Genomic DNA, 22,913 nt, shown 5'->3' with positions numbered 1-22,913 from the left:
AGTTATTGACTTGTTCCTATGTAGCTATTTAAATGCTCATAAATAGTTGAAAGGAAGCTTTTGAAGTGAGTTCTCAATCAAGTTAAATGTGTGTGCGCTTACACAAATAAACCCACCCAACAAAAAACCAACCAAGACATAAAAAACTTCACCAAAACTGTTTCTGAAAACAGGAGAGAAATGATTGAAGAAAGTATTGACTAAGCAGAATAAAGTGAGTTAAAGTTATGTAAGAAGATGAGATAGAAAGAGTTCAGCTGGGTGGGGCAAGAAGGGGAAAAGCATGGGAACTGTCACAAATCCACTGTCCCATTTCATTACACAGCTTCTTATACAACTTTTTCTGTGACCTACAGGGAGGATTTTGGGACACACCTCAAGGGAAGGACTGAAAAAGGGTCAACTCATTGCAGCTCTTAATCCATTCTGTATAAAATTAAATCTTTTCTTCCTTTAGAATTTCCTGGATTGTATTGATTGTTATTGCTACCTGATGCTTCTACATTCTTGTCTTTATGAATGAAAGCTGTTAATTTGAATTTCCCCATTTGGTTTGGTACTCGAACTTGATGCTTACACATTCCTGTTTTTACATTCATGTGCTTTACAATCCAGAAGGGGCTCCTTATCTAAAGAAGCATTCTAGCACAGTGCTTCCTGTGTTCAGGAGGACTTTACTCTCTGAACTGGTGAATCTAAACACTGATAGATTTTTGCAGACACTAGAACACAGTAATCTTAATAGGCTCTTCCCATTTGAGACTGCATAGTCCATTTCTCATGTGCAGAGCATCCATGTGTAGTGATTGAAGACAGATGGACAAGCAGGTTTGGGAATCTTTCTGCATTTAATATCGTTTACTGTGTCAACTCTTAAGAAATTTATTAAATGTACACATATTTTATTTAGCCTATTTCTAGCATAGCTTTTAAGAGAGATACTAAGGGAACAATAGCACAAATGATGAGCCAACGAGCAGGCAGAGCACCAGCAAGCAAGCGTGGTATGGACTGCAGTTTGAGAATGGCCAGTCTAACTCGTTCTGGCATTCCTTGGCTGATGTCCCTTGAACCATTGGCAGCTTTCATGCAGATTAATGCTTGTTTCCATAAAATATGAGCATTTCTCCAGGACTTCAAAGGGAAGGAATATGTGGGAAACTCTTTACAGCTATGAAGCATTTCACAGCATTAACAGGGATCTGCAGAGCTGCTGTTAACTGAATTTGTATAATCTACTGTAAAATTGTATGGACATTTTCTTCTTTTTTAGAAAAAAAGCATTAACATTAGTCATGCTGTTTTATGACTGTTCAGTTCTTGCTCATTTTTGTTAATAAGGAGCAATCAAAATGCCAGAAAAAGCTAAATGTGGGGCCAAAAAACGTGGGAGAGGGAAAGCAGGGGAGATGTTGTATCTGAATTAAAGCTCAAAGGAGTTACTTGTAGGAGGTAGGAGCAACCTAGATATGGCATATGCTGGTCTTCAGCACCTGGCTGAGAGGCCTCACGAGTGCCCACATTTTGCAGCCAACCTAGCAATAATTTTTGATATTCAGAGCTTAAGCAAGAGGGAATAATGTGACATTCTGCCTTTACTAAAGGCTTTATTCAGAACATATCTGAAGCTTAATGTGACAGTAGTTACAATGACAGAAAAAGCAATCCGACCTCCTTTTCCTCATTGCTGTGGAGGAGTAGCTTTAATAATACACATACTGTAGCAATACCAGCCTGTTTCTCAATTTCCACTTGGAGGAACAGAGCTGCTAGGATGAGGAGCAGCAAAGGAAGAGGTTGGTTTAGTCATAAAGTGTTTGTATTCTTTGGGAGTCTCAGATGTGGTTTTTGTCTCTGCTAAGTAGGCCGAGCAAAGTGCAGTGTCCCCTGAGCTCTCTGAATGCCTGCTGCGGTAGTGACGTGCCAAGAAAGCCAGGTTATGGATGGGTGCAGTCCTGGAGAGCCTTGCTTCAGTCTGCAGCTCCTCTGGCAATTTAGTTTTGAGAACTGAATGGGGAAAATCTCTCCAAGCATCTCAATACAATTCTTTTTGCTTTAGACATGTGTCATATTGTCAGTTTTTGGACTCTGGGTTTGATTTCCTGCAAAATTGTTTTACCTGAACATGAAATTTATAAACCATGGTTTTAATAGAAGGCACAGTTCCCTTTAGACTGACTTTAGAGAGAGCATTTCATTTGATACATGAATTAAATATTATAGAGAACAATTGAGAGGATGTAATGTCATAGGATCCCATGTGCAAAACCCATAGGTTTGGGGAGCAGGAGTTTCATATGAAGTATGACATCAGTTGTTTCTTAACAGTCATGCTGTTTTTTAAGGAATACACAGTGGTTTCTGAGAAAGAATTCTGACTAAGCAGCTTATAGCTGAATTTTATTTAGTAAGGCTGGTTTTCATCTCTGAGGAATACCAAGTGTATGTGTTGCAGGGCTTTTCATGACTGTTAGAGTGTTACATGAGAGTATATTCAAAATAAGAGTCAGGCAGGGGATTATAGAAGGCTTGCATATGAATTAAAAAGAAATAACACCATGTCTACAAGCTATATAACATCAAGGAAATGGTAAATGGATAGAAAGGAAAATGTGGCCTGGAGCAAGGTATAATTTTTGACTTGGCTATACTTCTGTGATTCTATGAGATTAAGGAGATACAGACTCCCCACTTCCTGTATTTGAAAATTCTGAGTAGAATTATAAACTTGCAAATTGTCAGGCCCCCAGTGCACGCAGACCTTCTGTCTTTGAGGACTTGTATGCAAGGATCAAGGATTGAATGTGGGGTTGTTTTTTCCTTGCTTTTAATAAATGGCCGTATTATAAAGAAAGCATGGGGTTTGGCATTTTCAAATTTTATTCTGGGGGTTAGCTGTGTAGGATTTGTGTTTCCATGTCTCAGAACATGTATTTTGCTCATTGCCTATATTAACCTATAACTTCCTACATGCTTATTACTAAAATCTGCCTTATAGGGCCCTGTTGGAGCATTTGGTGCCAGCATTCCTCTACAGCCCAGTGTGCCTGGGAAGCCAAAGCATGTTTCCATGTTGGTGGTTTTGGTTTTTTCCCAGTTGGCAGCCTTGCAGAGCTTGGGTCTCTAGCACAACTTGGGAACATGATTAAAACATGGCTTGATCCCATTTGCACTCTGTAACTGAGGCATGTTTCAAGACACTGGCATGTTGTCCTGAGGTCATGCAACACAGAGAATACTCAGTGTCAATGACTCTCTGATGTCTTCCATACGATATTTAGGATTAGAGGGATACTATGAACGTTAATGATTGGATTTAAATCATTTCCAAAACTTTCTGAGGAAGCTTGCAAAGCAGTATCATGAGATTCCCAGCCAATAATTTATTTTTTTAAATGTCACTCATTAAGAATTCAGGAGGAATAGGACTTGAACAAGGTTTTTGCTTTTTAAAAGTAATTATTTAATTACTCATAGCACTCACTTGCAGTCAGTTGCTTGATTTCCCTCTGGTTTAAAGAGCTTGTTAGATTTTTTGGTACTTTCTTTAGGCATGATGAGTTACACAGCTATTTTAAGTTAAATGGGAACTGTGTTTTCTGAAATGGTTCTGATCTTCCTGTTTAAAAATTAATGGATTCCAAAATAAATTATTGCCAAAAATTTAAGTATTAAAAACTCTGCTGTGTATAATTTATGAGCAGCCTAATGATTTACATATTTAAGAAAAAGAGAATGCAAGTTAACACAGGGGAAACCTCCCTCCAATATTATTTAAAATGATCAGTGGATATTCTGGATTACATCACGCACGTGCTCTACCTGTGTGGAACAGGACTTTTAGAAGCAGATATTATTTGGGTGCACATGATCTCAGGGGCTGTTGGCAAGGCTGGCAGGAGGTGCATAGTTCTTTTAGGCTGTTTCCTGTGGTGACAGCACTGCTTTTTGGAGCTCCCATCTGTGTGCAGGCACTCACCCTGCCCTCTTTGAGGCAGCTGTGCTCATGCAACTGTGAGCAGGAGGGCAGGGCTGCACTCCAATCTGCATCACTTTTAGGGCTTTTTAAGTGCCCTCCCAGGACTGTTGCTGGGAAGGGTTGAAGCTGGGCCAGAGTGGCTTCAGTGATGCACAGCCCCATAAAAGCTTGCTTCTCTACAGCTAAGTAGGTGGTAAACTGATGTGGTTTTGAACATTCACTGGGAAATGGGCTGAAACTTTTAAAATTGTAGTGAAGGCATGGGGGGAGTGGAGGGTGTGTTAACTGGAGAAATAAATTATGTTGATCTACATACTAGGTCATATAGGTGCTGCTGGAAATGCAAAGAGGAATTTGAAGACCGTGATGTCTCCAGTGGAGCACTCAAGATAAAGCGTTCTGTTATTTAAACACGTGGCTGTATGTAACACAACATTATGCTCACAGACATGGAGTCATAGAATGATTCCTGTTGGAAAAAACTGTAAAGATCATGGAGTCCAACTGCCAAGTCCACCACTAAACCATGTCACTAAGAGCCACATCTGCATGACTTTTAAATACCTCCAAGGGATGGTGAGTCCACCACTTCCCTGGGCAGCCTGTTCCAATGTTTGACAATCCTCTCTGGGAAGAAATTTTTTTCTAATACCCAATAAACCTCCCCTGCCACAGCTTGAGGCTGTTTCCTTTTGTTCTGTTGCTTGAGAGAACAGACTGATCCCCACCTGGCTACAGCCTCCTTTCAGGCAGTTGTAGACAGTGAGAAGGTTCCCCCACAAGTCTCATTTTCTCCAGGCTAAATAACCCCAGCTCCTTCAGCTGCTCCTCATAAGAGTTGTGCTCCAGACGCTTCACCAGCTTCAATGCCCAGTTTTCAAAACAACCTTTGAATTGCATACCAGAACACCCGTATTTGAAATCCAAATGAAAATGTGTGCCCTGATACTTGAGTTGAAAACCTACTGCTGTGTGCTTACCTAAACACCACTGCTGAGGAAGCAGCTCTAGAAAGCCTAAGAAAGACCAGCCCTAAGCGCTGCTGTGCTGTAAACAATGGTTGCTGGCATTTGTGGGTTTTTCTCTCCCTTTCTTACCAAACTATTAAGTCACACGTGCTCCTTGCAAGTCACTGGGTTTTTTTGATTGTTGCTGTTGTCCCAGCAACAGAAATACAGGGTGTGTGCAGCTTTCCATCAGTGCAAGCAACCACTGTGAGCTGAAGCACTGATGACTAATTCATACACAAATCATCCTGTATTTTCCAAATGCATGATCAGGTGGTTGCAGCTTTGGAGAGAATGAATAATTTGAAGGAGTTTGTATCTAACACGACTGGATATGTGTTTTTGTATTATCTAAATATTTCATTAAAGCAAGCAAACTAATTTTATTACAGAAAAAGGTGCAGTCAGCCTTTTTCCCAAATGGAATTTTTCAAAAACTCAGTGTATGAAAATCAAACTGAGGCCTGGTTAAAATGTTTAAACTTGATTTCTATGCAGTTTTAGAACAAAGACAATACTAAACATTTATACCAAATTTCTAGTATAGAACATAGCTCTGTTGGCTGTGGTGTGGGTATCAGAATTAAAAGAAATCAGCCCTACCCCTGCCCCAGTAAGGCCCTGTCTTTTCATGTGCCCTTTGTTTTCCATGTTGGCTGGTGTGATTTTATATCCTTTTCTGGGATTTTGCTCCCACACACTGCAGGGATTCAGGGAGGAGCAGTGAGGGACAGTCTTTTGACATTAGATTTGAAGGATTGACCTAATTTGTGTAGGGCACACACATATTGGCTTATATTTATACCTGCTTATATTCATAGTGTTTCTACTAAATATTTTATTAGTATAATAAGTTCTAATTATAGTATATTAAAAGCAATGAGTTTGAAAAGAAAGTTTTCCTTTTAATTTATAAATATATAAACATCAATGCTAAAGCACCTAATCTTGGTTTCAGATCTCTAGTCAGAAATCCAGGAAGTTTACTGAGTGGTAAAAACTGGTTGCAAACAGGATTCTCTTGTCTTCATTGTTACCTCCTTTAATTTCCTTTTGATTTACATAGTGAGGAGCAGAAGTATTTTTGATAATAAAGAAAATAGTTCTTTGCATTTGTGGATTCGTTAGCCTCCAGATGGTGAAGGAGAGGAGAAAAACTGAAAATCTGTAATGATGCAGAGTGCATATGCTTCAGAGCAAGCTAAGTCAGCATGGACAGTCTGGGGAAAGAAACACAGAAGCAAGGAAGAAGGCATACAGGACAAAAGCTAAAATTAATTCATCATTGCTTACTGCAAGGGACTAGTGAAAAATTGTCTACAACTCTGAAAATGCTGTAAGATACTCAGTTTTTATAAATTTGGTAGTAATTTTCTTGTTTACCACTGCATGTGGCAAAATTCTTGAATTTTAATAGTTTTAAATAACCACCTTTTCAATTGTGAGTTTGTTCTCTTGTGTCTGAATTCTGTCCTGGCATCTCTTCCCCTCCTCTGGCAGCTGCGTGCCCAGCCTGGTGGATGCAGTGCCCTCCCTCCACTTGCTGCCTGCTCTGCCCCAAGCCTGGGATGCCCAGGGAGCACCTGCAAAGCCCTGATGCTGCTGGGCTCTTTCTGCTCACTAATGGGGCTAAAAATAGCAACTGCTGGGGGTGATTTCAGCACAGCCACGTCTGCAGGCTCATTTCAGAGTCTGGCCCATGAATATCTTGTGTAACTAATGGCTGCATCAATATTCTAGATCAAAACACAAAAGGATTTTTAGCCAGTGATTCTAAATTGCTTGTTAGCTAATAAAGGATTAGAGGTTTTTAACATTGATCCCTCTTCTGCAGTGCCACCAGCTGTACTTTTCATCTTTCATTTGAGTAGATGTCAAATTATTTCTTTTTGTATGTTTGTATGTGCATGTGTATGCATATAGAAGTTTTTCAGTCAGAGGATAGATTTATTGTGAGAGCTATTCTGGCAGTGTGTTTTCCACTTCCCTGTACACATTTGATAAGATTTAGGTTGTGGGGGGGGATTTTGGTTGTGGTTTTTTTTGAGGTGTGGGGGGATTGTTAAGGTTTTGGGTTTTGTTGCGTTTTTTTGGGTTTTTTCCCAGAAAACAGAGGGAAACTTTTAAATACGGAATAAAACACAGTAGCATAAGAATTCTTTTGTTTGTGTAAATTATGCAAGAGGTATGTCACAAGCCATAATGTCATTATCTCTACTGTTGTTTTCTTTACATTCCATTGAAAAGATTCTTTTCTCTTGCACCTGCATTGAAACATCAGTTGTGTAGTACATTGGATAGGCCCAAAGAGCTGTCCCATATGCAGAGGAGCACACAGATATGCTGTGGCTGAAAGGTAAAGGCATTGCAGTCTCACATCTCTTCAGTGGGGCTCTCCTTTCTGCTGCCTCCAGGAAATCACAGCCATGGGCAGTGTAGGCAGCAGTGTCCCCATTCTGTTGCACTGGTGTTTCCCATTTAAATGTAATTTGACAGCTACAAGCTTTAGGGGGTAAAATTTAAAATTATAAATAAGCATCTATATAATATTAAATACATACATAACCTTGATGTCCAAAATCAGGTAATCCCAGTTGACTGTAATGATATTTTTGCTTTCTCCTATTGGGGGGGTAGGCAGGTCTCTGGCTTTTTGGAGTCGGGAGGAATTTCCTCTCTTTGTAGCTCAGTGTTTAGTTCACTCCATGTTTGTTTGTTGCCTCTGTACTTGAGGAAGGAGTATTTTAATGAACTGTATTTGCCAGTGCAATGAAATCCTCCTGCTGGGGAGACAGCCCAGCAGCCACTCCAGTGTTGTGTCAGAGAGCAGCTCCTGCTGCCAGGTGGATGCAGTCCAGTGTTTTCTGCCCTCCAGTGCTGTGCAGACCCAGGACCACCTCCTGGCTGGCAGAGGTACAGAAACAACTGCCAGCAGAGAAAGCACAAGGAAATACCCTAACTAGAGAGAGACTGTCTAAAGGCATGCAGAAGGAATTTGCATTACCAGCAGAAGGAGAAAAATCTCATGTGAACACTTTGGGTTTCTAGTTTTCTAAAAGGATCTAGATGAAAGGTTGTGCAGTGCATTTTTAGGGCCTCCAGGCAATTACTTAGATATCAGAGTAAAGCTTATAATTGGGGTATGGGGAGGATGAAAGGACAGAGTTAGGAACAAATTCAATTTATAACATTAAATGATTGCATAATAATCCTTTTGCATTAAATTAAACAATAATAAGTGTATTCAAGCTATGCGTTATCTGTATATCTATGCTTTTAACTGTAATGGTTTTTTTCCATTGCCATGTATTTACAAGTTCTCTTGCTAAGGATGAGTTTTGAATAAATAATTGTGTTTATAAAGTTTTCTGTAAGAAGATGCAAATTTGTCATCTGATGCTTGTAATGTGCCAGAAGGTGCCTTTCCCTTTAGGGAATATTTTACTTTGATTGCTAATCATATCAAGACCATTGCAAACAGCTAAGCACAAGGTGTCCTTGGAAAATGAGGTTTTTTAGTAACCATTTTCCCCACAAAGCTAGGCAATATGAACAGATTATTTCTTTAAATGGCAGTGGTTTTCAGCACTAAAGCTGGATCTTGGTAAGTCCCTTAGCAAAATTTGTGTTGGTATTTCAAACAACATTTTTGGATTCTTCTCTTAAGCTCTTCTTCTGTTTGGGAAGTGATGATCTCTGTAACCCTTTGTGTGATGGCTGGCTGGATACAGAGAATGAGAACCATCTCATGCATGAAGTTGGTTGTGTCAAAACATGCACAGACCCATGGAGAAAAATGACCTTAAGTTCAAGTTATTGTTGACTCTCCTGTAAAACTGGGCAAGCCAGGTGTCTGCTTTGTTACTTTGGTTTCTCTGTGAACATTCAAATATTTGTGATAAAAAATCGTTGTTGATAGTGGGCTGAACTGTAAGGTGAGATCTGGACACTTCTTTGTCAAAACTGAGGTGCACTAAAAGCACAACAGTCTTTTTTGTGGAAGTGAAATTGAACCTGTCAGGGGTAATCAGGCAATCACTTCCCTGCCCCGATGCTCGAGCACAGGGGCTGCACCCTCTACACTCCTGTGTGGACATCACTGAATCTTTGCCAAGTGTGAAGTATTTTGTAGATAAATCTTCTGAAGAAGAAAGATAATTGCTTTTCCTCTGATTTACTTAAACATTTTCATCTTGATTTCTAAACACTGGAGTGTGTCAGCACTAAAGGTTTTGCAAATGACAGGGGCATGATGCTGTAGGAGGAAGCTCCCTGCATACAAGAAATGCTGTCTCTGTTAGCCATCCTTAGGATGCTGGTTAGAAATTTTCCATATACTTCCTGCTTTGTCTGGATTAGTTATACACACACACCCCTACTGTCTGTAAGTTCAGAGAGCTCTCAAAGTTGAGCTCAGGAACCTGGCTGAGAGAGAACTAAAGCTGTTAGCCCAGCCTTGAAAGCTATGGGTGGACTATGCTAAACTCTGCTTATTTAAATGCTTTTCTCAAGAAATGAAAATCAGTAAGGATGTTCATTGCAGAGGGGTGGGACCTGACTAGTGTGTTATAACAAGCTGGAGCCTTGCAATTAAATTTTTTAAATCATGGTTTGATATAATCTTAAATAATTGCATTGGACTTGCTTGGCATTTGGGTACAAGGGCCAGAGGAAAGATGATCCTGGCTTGTTTGAATTCAGGGGACTGTGGGGATTGAGGAAGCTTATTAAGAGATTTTCATTTTCACTGTTATCTTCTCATGGTATGGACAGTCCTGCTGTGTATGGGGACTCCAAGAACATCCATTTCACTTTGCATTAGTTGAGGTGATTCCTCGGATGCTCACGGCAGCACATCGTGGATCCAGACTGAGTGGGAAAGAGCCACGTGAGCGTGTCACTGCTCTATGTACATTAGATAGCAGGTCTTGGGTGCATAGTGTAAGGCTGAATTACAGCAGGGACTTATTCAGCACTGTTGCTTTCTGCTCATGCTTTCTGCTAATGACATTAAACACCATTTGGTCTTAGCTGGGTGCATCTGGATTAACGTCAGTGCATTCTCTTGTTGTAGGAGCAGCTTACTGCCAGTTCATGGACATGTTGTTCCCAGGGTGCATTAGCTTGAAGAAAGTAAAGTTTCAAGCAAAGCTGGAGCATGAGTACATTCACAACTTCAAACTTCTGCAGGCATCATTTAAAAGAATGAATGTGGATAAGGTAGGAATTCTGTATTTATATTTTGATCACTACATGTTTCAAAAGTTACATAAATTGTGTACATTAATAAATAGGGGAAACTAGCTTCAAAATACTTGAAAATGTGCTTTTTCAACTTTTGGATGGAGAACTAGAATTGCAATAAATGTTCTTGACCTTTCATCATCTGAAAAGGGTATTTGGGCATGAAGGGAGAAGTTTGGCATTTGGCTTCATTTAGGTACAAATTGAAAATTGAGTCCACATGTCTGCTGAGGAGTTGTGCCATCTTAACTCATTATATCTTAATACCAGAAACCCTTTGATAAAACTCCATGTGTTGGAAGTTCCTTGTCATCAGTGAATCTTCATTTTTTGATAAGTAAAATTATTGGTGACCTAAATTTCCAATAAAACATATTTGAAAATATGCTGTGCTGTTCTTATAAGTATTCAATTTTTTTTTTGTCCAAAGCAGGGTTTGAGGAATTTAAATTATTCAAAAGCTGGAATAATTTACCCAGTGATTGAATAGATGGGTAGCACATGTGATCTTGTAAAGTTAAGGATGGAAGCCTCTGAGAAAATGCTTGTTCAGCCTTAAGGGATTTGGTTTATTCTTGAATGTGGGAGTTTGACAGACTCACCAATATAAATTACTGTGTTGATAAAAATGAATAATGGAAGTTATATTATCATGCTTATAGTTTTACACTTATACACTACCTGTTTACCCTTTTAAAGTTCTGCCCTGGCTTTTAGTGTTGCCTTGTTCTGCAATTTAAACAGTCGTAACAGAGGGTGCCTTCAGACTTCTACGAAGAACTGGAAAACACTCATTGTTTCATGAAATGTTATGGATACTTCTATTTACAGTGTGATTTGCTAGTGAAACATTGGGAAGACTAATGTAGTCAATTTTCCTGTAGAGAGCAAATTTATCATGCCTCTTTAATGTAGAGTTGAGGTACAAATGGAACAATCTGAAAAGCCATGAAAAGTGCAATGTCAATTCTTGCAGAAGCATCATGGATTTATAAAATGCTGTACAGTTGGCTTAATCCTGAAGAAGAAAACGAAAACCCTTTTCCAGCTGAAAATTCATAACATTCAAGAGGCATTGAGGTCCATCTAACTTGGCTGTTTCATCAGCTGCATGAATTAAGCAAAGCAGGGCAGCTTTTCTGCAGTTGTAGTCCCTGTCTGCCCACAGTGTCTGGAAGCCTTGAGTACTTTGATATTGGCTGGAGACACCTTTTGGAGGTTTCATGTCTGTGAAAAATTTCTAAGATATTAGAGAACGTGGAGACACCCTCATAGCCTTTCCTTTCTTTTAGAAGAACTTTAAAAGGCATTTAAGTCAACTTCTGCATGTCCACAAACTGTTCTATGTATAGCTATATGTGGAACAGAAAGAAATTACAAGGTTAAAACCTCAGGCTTGGTTCATATGATGACCATGTGCTACCAAAATGTAGGTTGGTTTGAACTTTAGCATGTCTTGGAAAAGCTGCTGGGCTTTGTAGTTCAAACAGTAGGACAGAGAGAAAGAAACATCTGTCTGGAGTTTTTGAAGAATTGTTTGTTTGTAGCACGTCAAACTGTACTGTGTCCATTAAAACCAGAAATCCCTAGCTAGCTGAATACAGTGTTACTCCCAGAACAGTGTCATTCATCATGGGATGTAGCCATGGGATGTAAGGGGGTGCTTCTGTGGAGCCATAGCTATAAAGGCTTACATGCACCTTATGAATTGCTACTTCAAAGGCTGGGTCTCACTGGGTTTTGTTTTCTTTTTTTAAGAGCACTTGCAAATTGCCCCTTTTTTTAAGGAACAAAACAATGGCAGAGGTTTATTTGTTGGTGCAGTTAGTAGATTTTTATCAAATAAGTGTATATGTAATTTTTATATTTAAAAACAGCAGTGATGTAATATTGGATGTTAATATCTACCTTTTAGGTAATTCCTGTGGAAAAACTGGTCAAAGGGCGCTTCCAAGACAACTTAGATTTCATTCAATGGTTTAAGAAGTTCTTTGATGCTAACTATGATGGGAAGGAGTATGATCCTGTGGAAGCTCGACAAGGCCAAGATGCTCTTCCTCCACCAGATCCTGGTGAACAGATCTTTAACCTGCCCAAAAAGTCTCACCATGCAAACTCTCCAACTGCAGGTATTTTGCCTCTTAAAGAATTCCATTTCTGTCTCTGAAGACAATTATAAACTGTGATCCGCTCTACTTAAATACTAGTTAAAAATTATTTCCTTGGGTGGTTGTGCCATTCTTTTTACCTTATCATAGGCTTAGCATCTTGAGACAGCAGAAAGTTAACATCTTCTGTGCTCTAGTTTGGCCCGGCCCTATTCAGCATAGGGTCTTCTCCACTGAACTCCCTCCATGGTAAATGTCATGGACTCCAGTAATGTCTGGTGGTGGAGACAAAGGCTTTTAACAATCCTGTTGCTGAATGTGGTATGTGCAAGTGTATTCAAGAACATTAAATGGAGTGTGTTCCTCTTTCACACCTCCACCTTTATAGGGAAATGCTGATACAGGCTGATTTATTTTTTAATTTTTATGGTGAGTAAAATGTTTACAAATCTGAAGGGCTGACCAAAAGAACAAAAATTAAGTTATTTTTGGTTTTATGTGTGCTTATTGTGTGGGTATGCTAGTCCTCCTAACTGAAAAACATGTAGATTTTGCTCTTTCACAAAGATACCTCAATCTTCTAATATTTTATTTTGTGCTTGTGTTGGGTTTTGCTAGAATAGAGATAACTCTTCAGAGGAGATTGGTGCTAAATTTTGAATTTAAAACCAAAACAGTGTTGATAAGGCATGGATGTTTTAATTATTGCTAATCAGTACTTACACAGTGTCCAGGCTTTGTCACATTGCCTTGCCAACAAGCAGGCTGGGGGTGCCCAATTAATTTGGAGGGGACACAGCCAGGACAGCTGACCCCAATAGACTGCACAGATAATCCATACCACATGGCATCGTGCTTAGCCAGAAAAGCTGGAGGAATAAGGAGAAGGGTGGGGAGGGATGTTGAGAGTTACAGCATTTGTCTTGCCAAATCACCATTATGAGTGATGGTCTGGCTTTCCTGGAGACAGGTTAATTCCTGCCTGCCCCTGGGAAGTGGTGAATGAATTGTTTGCATGGATTTTGTTTTACCTAATAAACTGTCTTTATCTCAACCCATGAATTTTCTCACATTTCCCCTTTTGAGTTTCTCCCCCATCTCACTGCAGGGGACAGTGAGCCATCAGCTGTGGGGGCTCAGCTGCCTGCTGGGTTAAACCACAGCAGTGTTTCTGGGACAGGCCAAAGGAGTAACCCTGATCTTTGGTGTTTATGTAATGTGGCTGTGACTAGTCACTAAGCAGATGCTGGTTTTGTTAACTGAGAATTAAGTGAAGAGGAGAGCAGCTAACATTTAAGAAAAAGAAATAGTCACTAAAAAAATATTACTGGACATGGGTTTGTGTATATGGAAATACACATGCACACACACCTAATTCCTTTATTGGTTTGTCCTAGGTTTATGCTAAACAATTTCTCAAATAAGGACTAATATTTAGTTGATTTTAAACCTGTGACCTGTCCTCACATGGGCTGGGATATGCAGCAGTACTCACAAAAGCAGGGGCAGGTGTGAAGCATGAAGCACCCTCACTTTTAGGCTGCCTTGTGCTCTGGAATCCTACCCAGATTTCAGTGTTCTGCTCTGATCACTTCTGACGTCAGAGTGGGGCATACTTGGCCAGCTGCCCTCAGCTCATTAGTGCTTCCTGGAAATAGGGCACCTAATAGCAGGCAGTGCTACTCTGGGCTTCTAAAGCTTGTTTACATCTTTATTTTGCACTATCCTATGCCTGAACTTCTGAATTGCAGGGTCTGGCACGTTCCAATTTCTCATGTGATGTCTTGCACTCCCTTTGGAAACAGAAAACCCAAGTGCTAATGTCAAGATGTTGTCCAATTCAGAAATTGGAAAAGACACTTTTATTAAACACAGACTTTACTGTGCCTGTTAATTCTTCTTACAGATGGTCTGTTCTTCCCAAAGTCACAAATATGTCATCCAAATTAAAGCTGTGCAGGTGACAATCCTACAGAAATTGAATAGCTGCTGGAGTGGAACCAGCCAGCTGATGTGGAGGATAATGCAGTAACGTCATGTTGTGTTGTTGGTTGTATGAAGAGCATGTCCTGTGCCTTCCCAGCCTTTGTATGGAATTGTGCAACTGAGATAGTGTGATGAGTCTTGATAAGGTCCTGTGGATGTGAGAGTTAGCTTTTTCATGGAAAATGTCCCTCATTATTACTTAAATATTGTCCAGAAGTATGACAGGCAGAACACTAGTTGAATTTCTAAGCTGAGGATAGTGGGGTGTGGACATTACATGATGCTGAGTGAAATGAGAGTTCCAGCTTTTCTTGCTGCTTGCATTTCAGAACAGAACTAATTCAGTTAGGTGCCAGTCATTCCATGAGCTTACTGAATTCTGGGGGCGCACATTTTCGTGGCACTGATGTACAGTGCCTTTGCGCCTTGCCTCACCCCATCACAGAACCTGCACGTTGGAAGGAATGGGAGCCTTTACTGATGCTCTGGGAGGAGTTCTGTATGCATCTGCCAACCTGTGTGTGCCTCATCTCCTGCTGTTTGGGAGTAAATTGGCGTGATGCAGGATCAAGTTCTGGGCAGCTGAGGAATTACCATGAAAGATGTGCCTCTGTCTTCCACACTTAGCTGGAAGTGAAGGAGTATTCATTACAGCTGCTATAGGAACCCCAGGATATTGTTGACCTTCTGGGCTGCAAGTGACATTACTGGCTCATGCTACCAACACCCCCAAGTTCTCAGGGCTGCTCTCAATCCATTCTCCACCCAGCCTGTATTTATGTTTGGGATTGCCCTGACCCAGGTGCAGGACCTTGCACTTGGCCATGTTGAACCTCATGAGGTTTGCACAGACCCACCTCTCAGGCTTGTCAAGGTCCCTCTGGATGGCATCCCTCCCCTCCAGCACCACACCCCACAGCTTGGTGCCATTATTAATTTGTGTGATTTGCTCTACCTTAACAATGAAGCTTTGAAGTTTTAGTAGTACTGCCTTGTCAGTTCATTAACAAAACAAAAGGTAGCACTCATGAGAAAAAATAAAGAACCCAAAAGATCTTTCAGCATAATCCAAAAGTTTTTAAATAGAGTGCAGTGGACGTACCTGAATGTACACATCTATTGTTTGGTGTCAGGAGCAAGCACATATATGGGTACTCATTCATATTTGGGGGTTTGGCAGGCTTTAAAATATGCCTAGTCTAGATTGATTAGATATATGTATTTCTAAAGGAATAATTTACTTTAGCTACTGGCAATTTCATATGCATTTCAGGTGATTCCTTTTACTCTGTGGAGTAACTCTTCCAGTGCCCTTTGACAGTTTTGGGCTTGAGTGATTTAGGAGATGACTGTTGACTATTCATAATGCCTTATAACAGTGTTCTAACAATGTGTTTTCAGAAGTAGATTAAGGTAGATGTCCTTGAGTTAACAAATGGTCAGATCCTTAAAGGCTGCTCCAAAAACTTATCCAGAAAGGTACTGGCATGAATTGAAATTATTTTTTGATATTTTTATCAGACTCTAATGCTTGATGGATCGCCTGGTATCAGGTAGCTGCTTCCTGTACCTGTAAATGGATATTAACCTGTATCTCTATAAATGCAGAGTGTGGTCTTTATTTAATTTGAAAAATAAACACTTTTAGAAGAACCCAAAAGTCGAGAAGTGTAAAAATGCACTGGTTTTTGTGTTAATTGGTGGGCAGGCCAGCAGCCATAGCCTTTCCCATTCCAAAGATGATCCTACTGGGGAGTCAGCGCAGGTCAAGGACAATGCAGCTCGGAAATGGAAGGGTAAATAGGTCCCTACAACTAATCTGCTGTGCCTCCCTCACACTGCCTTGTCCCCTCCTTCAGGGACAGAGCCGATTTGTGGCCGAGCTGGCGGTGGTGCCGTGGGTGGATGGCTTTGGTAAAGTGCCACAGGGTGCTTCTAGAAACAGCAGGAGCAGCAAGGTTTCACCAGGTGACTGCAGCTCCCAGGTGGGGAAATGAGGGTCTTTTCCTCCTTGAAGGAGCAGCACAGAGCACTGCTGTAGGCTCTTGGCAGCAGCACCACAGCTGCTTTTAGAGCTGATGCCATCTGCCTGCCCTGAGCCGACTTTCGATCTCCTACAGCCTCCGCTCTGCTCTAATGCAGTGGTAAACAGCCTACAGATGTAGAGTCAAAATTGTGGTGCAGGATTAAAATATTAGGGCACTGTTGTTTGTGCCAGTTCTAATGCTCCCTGCGGGAAATAGCGGAAAAGGCTTCATCTGATCAAAATTGGAAATAGTGATCAGGTTGTCAGGATTTTAGCTTAGTGTCTTATGTAAGTATTCCTGTATGTCAGAGCAAATCTCCATGGAGCACTCTAGTGTATGGGTGGGGGGTGTCAAAAATACACGGGTATAAGACAGCTTAATGAAATTAATTATTTACATGCAAGCTAAAAATGTGAGAGGTTCTTAGATCTGAAGGCTGTTAGATTTTTTTAGTTTGAAATATTCAGTGAGAGCAGGATGACTAAAGCAGAGCTGGAAAATACTGGAGGATCACATGAGGGCTAAAAATACTCATGCTATGACAGGGAAAATAACCAGGGCAGAATGAACTGTTTGTGCATGAATGCATTATATATAATGTGCCATCGAAAAGCCAATTGCACAAGAGGAATACTGATTTTCTGTAGGGAAACAGTATATCCTGCTGTGACAGATGTGCTGTAAATTAATTTTGAGGGATAAAAATACTCAGCAAGTCCGGTCTGGTCTTTATTTTAGCAGCTAGTGATACAATTAGAACTCCTGGGAGACTGGAGAACTCCTAATGCTTTTTTTTTGCTTTCCACCAAGACTTGCTACCTTTTTCCCCAGTGGCAGGCGGTAGGTGCTGGCAATGGCAATCTCTGTTCCCTGTGGTGCAGTGCTGCAGGACAGCGTGGCAGAGCTAGAGATGGAAAGAGCCGCAGGGTGACAAGCTGAGAGTGTTTTCATCCCTGGTTCATGCAAGGCCAAGGAATTGTACTGACCGAGGGGAACAGCATGTGCAGTGACAGCGCCGGCCTGGGAGGTAAAGTGGCTCAGCTGTAACACAGACACATCTCCCCTGCCAGCATGAGGAGCATTTAATTTTTAAATCCACTGAGCTCAAGAATTTGGACCAGGAGGCAGCGCGCTTGCAGTGCATGAGCCAGGGCCTTTTTTCAGGAGAGATGATTGTGTTGGGAAAAGCAGTGGTGAAAATGGCTATTTAATTTTCAGTGTACCATGGGTGTGGTCTGAGTGTCTGTGTTGCACAAATGTTGCACATTCTTTCCTTTTCCAACATGCATTTCTTTGTAGATTTTTTTAGATTTTCCTTTTGAGATTGCTTTCTCCCTAGAGCTAAGCAGACACGGAGATTTTAGAAAACATAGGTTTTTAAGAGCACTTGAAATTTTACATTGTGTTCTTCTTTTAAGCCTGTGGAATAGTTCCATCCATTGAAGATAAATGTTTGCATACTTAAAGATATTTCTGGAGCAAATAGAGGTTTCAGTTGAGAAGAAACTGAATTCAGTTGTTGATTATTTTAAATAATAAATAAATATTGGTTATTTTAAATCTAGAGTACAGTCTTCATTTTTGATGAGGGGGAGAAAGGCTTTGGTTAGTTCCCTTCCATCAAATCTTGTATTAATGACAAACTGAGGCAGTGAGGCCACCAGTAAAACCTTTTCATTTGACAGGTGGCCTCCATTGGATTTTCTCACTTGGATAGTTCTCTTGAAATTGTGAAAATTTCAAGTACTCACACACACTTCTCTTTGCCAGCTGTGTGGCAGAAAGGATGAATGCAGAGCTCACCAGGCTGTACTGGACCAGGAGCAGTGAAAGTTTGAGGAGCTGAGAGGACAGAAGGGTCCTGCCAGCCAGGGGAAGGTAGTGCCGCAAAATAATTAGGACAGCTGCACTGCAGCATGTTGGAATTCGAAGTTAAGTCAGATTTTGTCTGAGGTCATTTAATTCCCATTAAGTATCATTTGTCATTGCTTATTTCATTAAGTGTCCCTAAATTGAGCATTTGCTTGTGTCCTGGTGTAGCTACAATAATAAGAGTGTGTGAATATTAATTCATCTCCTGTTCTCACTCTCTTGGTTTAAGCGGGTGGAGAGTTTTTCTTCAGCTTGTGAAGAAATTACTGTGGCCTCTTGTTGGGATTGGTTTTTCTCCTGTGGTATGAGTCAGGAATATTCATTTTATGAAGTCCTTTAATTTGACTAAAATAGACTGTGAGTGATTCCCAAATTCCACTGAAGCAGTGGTTGTGTGGGCTTAGCCAAGTCTTGTGCTTGCTCAGGGCTTCCATTGCTCTCCACACTCTCCTTATGCACGTCCACACTGCATTCATGCACGTGTTTCCTTGAAATTTTGCATAAATATTTAACAGCATACTAATTACTCATAGAGCTTCAAGGAAGATTTCTCTCTAAACGTTAAGTAGGTCTCTTGTTACAAGACTGTGCCTGTGATGTAAAGAGAACTGGAATTTGCAGCACAGCTTTTTTGTACCCAAAGCTGCACGGTGCCAACAGCCACTGTTTTATGTTGCAGAAGTTTGCATCTGTTTGTAGAACTTAGGTATTTAGCAAAAAGAGTAGTGAAGCTGAAACTGCGTGGGATACATTTAATTATGGGGGTTTTTTACAAAAAAATTAGTAATTGTTTCTGGAGTACCACAGATGGAAACCTCGAATGCATTTCAAAGCTGGTTCATCTTAATTCAGTAAAAGAACAGAATAATTTGTCTTTCAATTGTGAATTGACTTTTCTCATCTCTGCTAGTGTTATGTGGGCAGGTACAAAAAGTTATCCAGATGCTAATTGAAACAGCTGCAATGCTGTTTACAAAAATATTCTAATTGGAACCCTGCACTGACCTAAAATCAGAGCATGCTGTCACAGAAGTTCTCACAGAACAGTGGAGGTGGGAGGACACCTCTGAGATCATCCTGTCAAACTGTTCTGCTGAAAGCAGAGTCACCTTGAGCTGGTTGCCCAGGACCATATCCAGTCACATTTTGAGTATCTCTGAGGCTGGAAACTCCTCAACCTCTCTATACAGTTTGTTCCAGTATTTGATAACCCTCAGGGTGAAGAAGTTTTTTCTTATGTTTGAATGGAATTTGTTGGGTTTCATTTTGTGCCCATTGCCTCCCATCCTTTGGGGACCACTGAAAGGAGCCTGTTTCCTTCCTTCTTTGTACCTTCCCTTGAGGTGTAGATGAGGTCCCCCTGAAGCCTCTCTTCTCCAGGCTGAACAGACAGAGCTTTCTGACCTGGCTTGTGTGTGAGGTGCCCCATCCCTGAGTCTTTGTGGCCCATTGTTGGACCCTCTCCTGTTCATCCATGTCTGTCCCGTCCTGGGGAGCCCTGAACTGAGCTGAGCATTCCTCATGTGCCTCTCCAGTGCTGGCTGGAGGGGGAGCATCACCTCCCTCGGCCTGCTGACGGTGCTCTCCCAGTGCAGCCCAGCACTGCCTTCCTTGCTCAAGGGTGCTCTGCTGGCTCATGCTCAGCTCAGCGCCCACCAGGACCCCCAAACCCTTTCCTGCCACAGTGCTTCCCAGTCTTTTGGCTGCCAGCATGTTTTGGGGCATGGGGACGTTCTTTTCCAGGGAAGGGTCCTGCATTTCTTTGTGAACATCAGCAGTAAGCTTGAAGAGGAATTAATAATGGCAAACAGTTATGTTGCAGATTACAATGCAATTCTCTCACTGATCAGGGAAAAGAGATGATTGTTGGATAATTTTTACCTAAAATACCTGTATAAAATTCTGTGCTTTCTCAGAATGTGCAAATGGGTCATATATAAATATTTTCATGGAAGAAATTATGTTGAACTGCTTGGGTTATGTAGTCCCTCTGAGCTGTGTATTAGGAGTTATTCCATTATTGCACTAATTGACTGCAAAACCATTGCTCAACACCAAGTCATTAAGTCTATCAAGATCTTTTGTCTCTGTTTAGATATCTGGCTGTTTCAAGTACTTTGCATTACTCCACCAACCAGCATCCTTTAATTATTTTATGAAATTAGGCTTCTGCTAGAATGGAAGCTTACTTCTGGGGTGATTATAAAACTGATGCCTTAGAATAAATGCGCAGTAAAGCTTTTTTTTTTCTTCCAGGAAATTTTAGATTAGAAATCCCTGAGCATTCTCTGTTGCAATTAAGCTTTATCCAGCTGTTGCTGATACTTCCTAGTAACTAGTTAGCTGGTTTTTATCTGTGTTACTGAAATTGGAATATTGTGGTCATTTAAGAACTGATCCTGAGCAGTGGAGCAAAAGTTGATTTCTTTTGATTTGTCTGGACTTTATTTTTAAAAAAAGTAAGCTTTATAAAGCTTTGTGGCACTTTGCTGTAGAAATCCAAAGGGCTTTGTTGCTTTCAAAGGAGGGCAGAATACAATGCCAACGTCAGTGCTGCAGGCACTGGGGATGAGGCTTGCTCAGCATGCTCTGGGAGGGCACCTCAGCTGCAAATTAGAGAGAATACCTGGGGATCAAATGTTTGTGCCTGCTCTTTCCTTAGCTCTCTCTGTGCCAACTTTAAAGCATTTACTTTTCAGTTGATGCCCTGAACCTGCATCTTGTAGTTGTAGAATACAATAAGAAGTAAATGTTGCTGCTTTGGTCATTAAACAACTTGTGACCCAGCTAGAATGCTAGAGTCAAAGTGATTGTATTTCATGTGTGTGTTCTTATTGCATATTTTGACACTAGCTTACTTCTGTTCATCTGCTAATCCAAATGAAAATTATTTGAGAATGTTTTAGCAATCCTGCTCTAAACCAGCTGATTTTTACTTAGTTATGGGCTGAACCTTGAAAGCATTGAGGGCAGAATGGTAAAGTTTAGGCAATTTCAGAAAGAAAAACAGCACCAAAAGATCTTGGCATTATTAATCATTTTCAATCAATGATTTTCAAATTATTTATTCTTTGCTGATCTAAGTATGATGTGAAAAAAGTCTCATTTCAGACATATACAAAACACTTAAGTTTCCCAACTTTAGCAAGTATCTGAAATCTGCTAGAGAAGAGTTTGTGTATGCAACAGGCATGGAAGATGTTGGAGTCACCAGTTTCTAAAAGAAACAAAACAAAAACAAAAAACACTGAACAAAAGGGAAAAAAACCCACAACAAAACCACTAAAAACCCCTGCCAGTATGCTTTTTTCCCCCCTTATCTGTCTTATATTAAAGAGCATAGAAAAGGAGGATGGCTGTCTTGCACAGAAATGTTTACACATGCTAACTGAATTATCATGTGGTTTGTTTGTGTTCTGTTGGCTTTAGGTGACCCAGTTAATACAGAGTTATCCATAGGGGTGGGAGGAGATTCGTGCTACAGAGGGAGGCCTGTGACTAAATCAGGAAAGCTTAAGCTTGATTAAATAACCCATTGCTGCTCTCCTTCCCCATCACTTGGCAGCTCCTCCAATGAACCACTGTCACAGTTCTAGGTCAGTGAGGCTCTGTGAGCTCCACAGTCTGGGCATATGGACAGCCCCACAGGCTGGTTCTGCCTCTCCCTGCCTCCTTGCCGTTTCTTCCTAGTAATGGCTTTTTTTAATACATTGGTTTTGCAAAGAATTGCTTTATTAAAGCATTGTCTGACACTGGGGATACATTGTGGAAATGACAACTTAGAACAATTTGTGGTGTGCCATAAATCAAGTAATCCTGTGGGAGGAGCAGTTGGTGAGGTGTGGGGTAGAGGGTGGCTGCTGAGAAAGCCTGGGCAAAATCCCTGTGGAAGTGGTGAGCAGCAAGCTGAGAGCCCAGCTGGGAGCTGGGTGCCTGCTGGACCAGGGCTGTCTCCTGTGTGGCTCAGGGTTCAGAACTGACAGCATCTGATGGTGGAGGATGGCATGGAGCCTGTCAGCGCATTTGGATGGCTGTGTTTTGCTCGCTGTAGGAATCAGTGATGAACATCGGTGCTGCTGAGCAGGAGCACTGATTCACATGCCTGCCTGCTTAATAAATCAGAAAGGCCAGAGAGAGGCTGAGTTTCTGTTTTGTCTTCTTAACCAAACCAGTATCAGATGTCCCTCCAGTGCATCTCAAGTTTAGTCCTTGTTGGAGGGAGCAAGGAAAAGGCTGGGGGAGAGCTGTGAGCCAGGCCCTTGTGTTTGGGCTCAGTGACTGTAAGGAGCACCCAGCATCAAGAGAGGAAAGATGGAGATGCAGAGCAAGGCATGAGGAGCTGCCTGGGAGGTTTCTGTGCAGGCAGAACTTTCACACAACTTAACTATTGCTCTGCTTGGGCATTTATGTGCCAAGTCATTGTGGAAAAAGAGTCATGCACTCATTACTGGGTATGCACTCATTACGTGCCATTTTTGCTGGTGAAGATGTTGCTCCATATTCTGGCAGCTTTGCAGCACAAGTAATTAAAAAGAAATAGGAAAACCTAGGGATATCAAAATACATCTTCTGGTCACTGTGGCCAACTGTGAGTTCACCAATGGGTTTAATTCTGCTCTGTCTGGGTTTCAATGCCCTTGTCTCTGGGTGATTTACATTTGAAAATGAAAAAAGCGCAGAGGCAGTTTAG

General features: G+C 41.0%; 1 protein-coding gene across 5 annotated transcripts in view; it reads left to right on the top strand.

Annotated features, from left to right (window-relative positions):
* The window catches only part of MAPRE2 (microtubule associated protein RP/EB family member 2), a 70,763-nt gene that overhangs the window by 35,693 nt on the left and 12,157 nt on the right, over window positions 1-22,913 (top strand). For all 5 annotated transcript variants that reach the window (XM_054284722.1, XM_054284720.1, XM_054284719.1 and 2 more), the window contains 2 exons: window positions 10,061-10,206; window positions 12,146-12,359. In XM_054284722.1, coding sequence (XP_054140697.1) covers window positions 10,061-10,206; window positions 12,146-12,359 — 360 coding nt within the window. The remainder of the gene's footprint in view (window positions 1-10,060; window positions 10,207-12,145; window positions 12,360-22,913) is intronic.

This window comes from Melozone crissalis, unplaced genomic scaffold (assembly GCF_028551555.1).
Source record: "Melozone crissalis strain CALT ecotype California unplaced genomic scaffold, PUWL_Pcris_2 ptg000042l_1, whole genome shotgun sequence".
Taxonomy (NCBI): Eukaryota; Metazoa; Chordata; class Aves; order Passeriformes; family Passerellidae; genus Melozone; species Melozone crissalis.
This window is presented reverse-complemented; position numbering and strand designations above follow the sequence as displayed.